The sequence below is a fragment of the Lactuca virosa genome, chromosome 2 (assembly GCF_052849685.1).
Source record: "Lactuca virosa cultivar CGN04683 chromosome 2, Lactuca_virosa_CGN04683_v6, whole genome shotgun sequence".
NCBI lineage: Eukaryota > Viridiplantae > Streptophyta > Magnoliopsida > Asterales > Asteraceae > Lactuca > Lactuca virosa.
Genome location: NC_136427.1, coordinates 264,426,730 through 264,433,409, shown reverse-complemented (window position 1 = coordinate 264,433,409; position 6,680 = coordinate 264,426,730). Strand labels below are relative to the sequence as shown.

The 6,680-nt window shown below is 31.8% G+C and overlaps 1 protein-coding gene across 1 annotated transcript; it reads right to left on the bottom strand.

The window, feature by feature from the left end:
* Positions 1–265: 265 nt before the first annotated feature.
* Positions 266–5,336, bottom strand: LOC145160991 (uncharacterized). The gene is made up of 8 exons (XM_079080391.1): positions 5,167–5,336; positions 4,446–4,682; positions 2,097–2,488; positions 1,728–1,977; positions 1,405–1,570; positions 1,174–1,276; positions 966–1,094; positions 266–877 (listed from the first exon to the last, which is right to left on the bottom strand). The coding sequence occupies exons 2-8, from the start codon at positions 4,654–4,656 to the stop codon at positions 380–382; spliced, it is 1,749 nt and encodes a 582-aa protein (XP_078936517.1). The 5' UTR covers positions 4,657–4,682; positions 5,167–5,336; the 3' UTR covers positions 266–379.
* Positions 5,337–6,680: the final 1,344 nt, after the last annotated feature.

Here is a 6,680-nt window from a genome sequence, read left to right as displayed (position 1 = left end):
GTTGTAAAGAAATATATAAGTACGTTGCCATTATTAATTTAGTTATTGCTATTATCAGTAAAAACTAAGTATGTTGCGATTATGAGTAAAAACATTTAAATGCATATATTTGTTATGGTTAAAAAATAAAGTACATTGTCTATTTTGGTGAAAAAAAGTACAATATGTTGTTATTTTCATGCGATTTGCTTTTGTAAACGCTTCTGAAAATGTTAATTTATTTTAATATCAACGTTTAATCTTTGAGGGGCATATTAACAGAATGTTTGTTAATTCGTGCTCTCTACCCTTTAGACATTCTTATTTAATTTATACACAAGTCACAAGTGGAGACCAAAAGATACAACTTGTACAAATTCTAACCCTAAACTATCGAATATCACCAAAACCGATCCTTGTTAACGCTCAAATACCCAGCCATTACCTTTCCACCCGTGTTTCTCATTCCATCTATGAGAAAACACCATGTGGAACCCAAAGCTCCAATGAAGTAATCAGCTTCAGTAGCCATTAAAAAGTTAACAAGTGGATAATTTGTGCTGGTTTCTCGACCCAGGCTTGCTTCATATACTGCCATTGTCATGTTTCCCACTTGACGTCTCACATTATTCGAGTAGTAAAACTTCCAATTTCCATACATTTTTGTCTTATCAATCACTTCCTTCATCTCACTTGAAAGCCAAATCCGGTTCAAATCAGGAAACCGATGTCTGATCCGGTTAGCAAGACGCATGTATTCTTCAAACTGAACCACCTTCATTTCACACGCTTTGTCCCCCATCCTCACGTGCACGCTCAACAATGGCCTCGGTGTCCATGGCTCGTGGTTTGACCATACGTATTCTTCAATTCCAGATCTAGAACCTTTCATCCCATCCTGCCATCCATCAAGGTACGCACCCTTTTGTTTCCATGATAAAAAAAAAAAGGGTAAAATGGTAATTTCACACACAAGTTAAACCAACCTGGATGGATTCTGAAACGTGTGCTGAATGAACCAACTCCGCAGCTTCCCATCCGAATGCAGAGTGACGTGCTACATTTAGTAAACCACATGTGTACTCCGTTTGGAACCTCATAAGGTAACGCAAAGCCTGAATAATCAAGTACAAATATCTGAGATTCATCTTTATTAATTATTATATGGCGACAAAATATTTCATAATTAATTACCTGTGCTCGCCACCATCTCCAGTCCATTTTCCGATGGTAGCCGATTAGTTTCCCGTTTATTTCTGTTGTTGGCTGCATGTAACTCCAAGGACTACCCCATACTCTGTAATATACTAATATATAAGCTTTCACTAATTAATCAATTCAAACTTGTTCTTATCTATGATGGTAATTAATTAATTAATTAATTAATTATTACCTTTTGGAACTAGTAAAAAAACATAAAATTACCGTGGGATTGGAGCGGTCCATATCTGCTTTGTTGTGTAGTTTTCTTTTACAGTAATAATTCCCTTCTCCCATGCTTCTTTCACGTTCATGAGTTCAAAAGCTCGATCCCTACACTCTTGTGATGTCTCCGGGAAAAAGTAGCATGACCAACTCGACCTTGATGCACCTAATTAACAACATAATAAGATTGTATATATCATACCCAAATGAGAAATTACTACCCCAAGACAAGACATGATACAACATATATTTGTTAAACAAGACAAGACATGACATAACAAGTTGTTGTGCAACATAAAAACACGTGTAGTAAGTTTGTCTACCTTTACAACCATCATGATCGGCTCGGTTATAGTAGTTTGTGACAAGGACCCTTTTCTCATTAATGGCGATTGCAAGAAGCCCACACATCCCAGCAAACTGGGCTCCCATACCAAATCCTGGTATTCTCTCCCAATCAGAAACAAGAAACCTCACATTTGGATCGCTACAATTCACTGGATGTTGGTGCACCCATATATCGCGTTGCACTTCCCTTGTTAGTGGATAATTGTCCTCGTCTGATCCTTTGATCTGCAATAAACCGTCAATAAATAGTTTATATAAGTAAAACATGCAAACTGTTAAGTGGGACCCATATTAGGGTCCCACCTAACAGCCGATATTACAAAATTGTTATAACAAACACGTACCCATGGAGGGTAAGCACCTTTGGAGTTGATTTGATGACCATTGTACCCTTGTTGCTCATCTTTTGTTGATAAAGGATAGTTACTCAAGAAACCTTTCCACATTATCCATGGTGGTAATTCCCCATTTTCAGTATGCTTATCGAGAAGTCGATTCACTTCACTACTGGACTTACAATTCTCCAAATGAGGAGGTCTATGCACCTTAGATCCATCGGTTGCTGTATTTTGTGAGAAGAGATCCTCACCAGTGTTTGACTTGTTCAATATTGCACTCCAAGCCGAGTAGATTGAGTTGACTGGGTCGTTGACTCGGACCGCAATAATGTTTTGTGATATCAACATTTTTTCTACGGCTTGTGGTTTAAAATCACTTTCTCGACCCGTAAATGCATCTACAAAATAATACAAGTTTATACAACAATGTTAATATTAACTACAATTTCAAATTAGAATATATGCCAAAGTTGAGGTCCAACTGCAAACACTTTTAAAAGAGAGGGTTCCTTTTGTAAATTATATTTTTTGGGATGTCAATTAGGGAATTTTTTTTTTTTTTTAACTTAATGAGCTTATGGGTGTACTTAATCAGGAGCTTTATATAGTTGTATTTTTTTTTACCTAATTTGTTTAGAATAACTTAATGAATTAAGCCAAAAAGCATACTCCTCTCACATTAAAATTGGCTTTTTATTTTGGAATATAAGGTAAAATGATTATTTAGTCTAACAAAAAACAGACCTTACGTGTACAATATATTTCATTGAGACATACATCATTACTCCGTTCACAAAAAAAAAAAAAAAAAAACATTTACAACGGTTGCAAAACATGAAAAAGAAAGTCAACCTATAGGATTTAAGTTGCAGCAATATATATATATATATATATATATATATATATATATATATATATATATATATATCCGGTAAGAAGGAAATTTTTGGTAGGAATGTAAGAAGTTTTTTCTATATATTTTTTTGACGAACAAAATAGATGAATCACTAGATGATTCATTTGTAAGATGATTCACAAGAAAAAATTCCCAAAAAAAACATCTTTATGATTCATTTTTAAGTAAATTAAGAAAAAAATCACTTTTGTGACAATTTTAATGAATAACAACAAAATCATTGTATAAATGAATCATCGAGATGTTTTTTTGAGAATTTTTTCTTGTGAATAATCTTACAAATGAATCATCTAATGATTCATTTTGTTTGTTCGCGAAAAAAATATTTAGAAAAAAAACTTCTTACCTTTCTACCAAAAATTTCATTCTTATTTGATCTTAACTCTATATATATATATATATATATATATATATATATATATATATATATATATATATATATATATATATATATCAATGCGGTCAAACTGCAAACACCTTAAAAATATAAGGGTTCATTTTGTAAAATTTTAAATTTTGCCAATAATGGCTAAACCACAATACGCCATTCTAGTCGCTATCCCTTGTCTCAATGATGGAACAAGGGCGGGTAGTTTTCCAGAGTTGAAATTTATTATTCCAGAGCACTGTTGCTATAGAGACTTGTACACCATGTCCCAGAAGTCGTACAATTCACTTGAATTTTGGATTTAAACCAAGAAAAAAGATAGCAACATATTGGTGGGTGTCTTTCTCAAGAAGACATGCTTACACAGAGGAATCACAAAAAGCTTATTAAAGCCAGCCATATAAAAGAGATCACAGGGTTCACGCAAACTCGATTCAATATATCAGGGTTGAAGTATCGTTTTCAATAATTGATGTGTTATATGAAAATGAGTAAAAAAATTGAAACTTGAATACCTTTTAAAACTTCTGGAATAAAAAATAATTAATCTTCAAGGTAATACCTACTTTACTTTTGCTTCAATCACACCCTTATGGACTCTACTCATTTGTACATTTTTGACTTGTGAAATTTATGTTGATCTTTAAATTATTTATTATAACCCACCAATGTCATAATCCAATTATCCAAATTCCATCCCTAACAAAAACCACCATTTTTCTAACATAAAACTAATACTGGTCGTATTTTAAACTATACAAAACACGAGTACATTACGTAATACGTAGAATGAGATTAAAAGAAAAAAGATTAATACGTGATCCAAAAATAGCCCATTTGAGTGTTTACTAGTTAAAAAGGGCGACAACACAAACAAAAGATCCAAAAAGGAGGAACGCCTTTTTTTTCTGGTAAGGTCAATTGAGTAGTATCCGAAATGTAGGATTTAAAACTCCTAAAATTAGAATTATGGAAATTTTTTTTAATTTAATTATATTCAAGAATAATGATAATTTGTTAGGATGCAAAACAGAAACAGAAAAAAACTTACTGAGAAAATAGGAGGTGGAAGTGGAATTGGGGGCAGATGCAAAGTCGAAGGAAGTGAGGGCAGCAAGAAAGAGAGAAGTGAGGCATACTCCACACAGAAATCCAATCACACATATTTGGCATGACAATGAATTCCCCATTTGCAGAGCCTTCAATGACACCATTCTTTCCAAGGATTTCCCATTTCCATTCCCATTCCCATTCCCGTCCATTGCTCTATGATTTTTTATATTATCATCTGCAAAATTAAACACCACATATATATACATTTTATTTGTAAAAATAATAGAGATATTGGGGTTTATGTTTACTGAAAATATCTGCAAAAACTGAATTAAATGCTTTCGAATTAAAAGAGTAAACAATTCCAAACACAGTTCAGAAAAGAACATCGGGAATATTGTATTTACAGAATGAAAAAATAAATATTGAGCTTTAAGAATTTTCAAACATAATACAGAAGATTATTGGGATTATAGAGTGACATATATCTTCCTCTGAATTCAAGAACTCATGAAAAATTCAATTCTTCTTCTAAAATAAACAAAAAGAATAAAAAAAACTATGTTAAAATTACTACCGCAATACAGCATGTAGTGATAATTCAGAAATTACTAAAATCTTGTAAAATTCAATAAAAATATGGAGAAATGTAAGAAATATATATACATACATACGTACATATACAATTGTGTGTGTGTGTGTGTGTGAGTGAAACTTACCACATAGAAACTCAAAATTGATTAGAGAGTGACAATATCTTCCTCAAAATTCAAGGCTTCTGCTTCTCTCTCTGTAGATGTATGTTTATGTTTGTATGTGTCTTTCTGTGAGATAGAACAAGTGAAGAGTCTGGTGTGTGTGGAGGAAGAAAAGATTAGATGTTGTCATGTGTAGGTAAGGGAATATGTTCTTCAAAATGCAATAATGTGGGACCCTTTTATCTTTTTTCCTTTACACTCTAACATCACATTCATAACCCATCTTTACTCTATCTTTACAACCCCAAAGGATCAACTTGGTAATAAACATTTTGTATTTTTTTTAACATAGTTAAATATATCGTTACGTGTTCTTCATTTCTTGTTATTATATCTTATATATATGGATCATATTATTACCTGATTTAAGTTTTTATAACCAAAGACTTTTTTGATTAAAAATTATCGACTAAAAAAACAAACACCATGGAATTCTAGGTTTATTAGGACATTTTCAATATGGGTTTGCTAGTAATATATATTGGCTTTGAAAGGGTCAGTAGTTAATGTCATTGTCTTGTAATTACTTGTAAGTTGTGCCATAAATTTTGTATATTTAGTTTGAAGTTACAAAACTTACCGTAATCTCCGCATTAAATAAATAGTATACAGACATGTGTTTTAGATGATGTTATCACGTAATATACATATATATTTTTTATTTACCAAAATACAACCATTGACTCAATACCAAATTTAAGTTATGGGCATCTATTAAAGGGACATCATAAAAACGAACATTTGTGTGGGATGTCTACTTGAAATAACCATTTTTTACACACATCACTAAAATTACTACTTATTTTACAATTAATCGATACCAAATACATTTTTATAAAACAGTAGAACTTTTTTTTTTCCGTCATAAATCTATTTCACATAAGGTCCTGCTAATATCATCGAGTAGGTAATTTCTTTTTTACTATGGTTACTCTAAATGTTGTGCATCAAACACCAGAAAACATATAAGTTGAGTATGTTACTTATGTGGTGACTCTTAATATTATGTATAAACCATGTGAAATAGGTGGTTGTGAGTTTTTTCTTCCATAAAATGAAAAGGTGATAATGAGATTATATGTCAGGTTGATGAATCATGAACTGGTTATTGAGATTTGAGATGTTTTTCCCTTTGTTGATGACACAAATCTATATCCATATAGGGAGTCATTAGACTACCGTATGTCTTAATCTAAATTAATAAAATAATTTTGATGATGAAGAATGTGATGAGCTTAAACTCCTCATTTTTGCATCTATTTCTTTATTAGAGCAGTTTGTTGATATATTTCTGCCGTTCCGAAAAGAAATTATAAAATATTTGTATAGATAAGTATGTAACTTAAGTAGCATGACCTACATATTTTCAAGTCACTGCGAATATCTTTCAAATTCCAAATATACTCTGAAAATACCCAAATTTCCCATTGAGTGGTCTGAGTTTGAAAAAGATTTCAAGATTGAGAATAATAAAA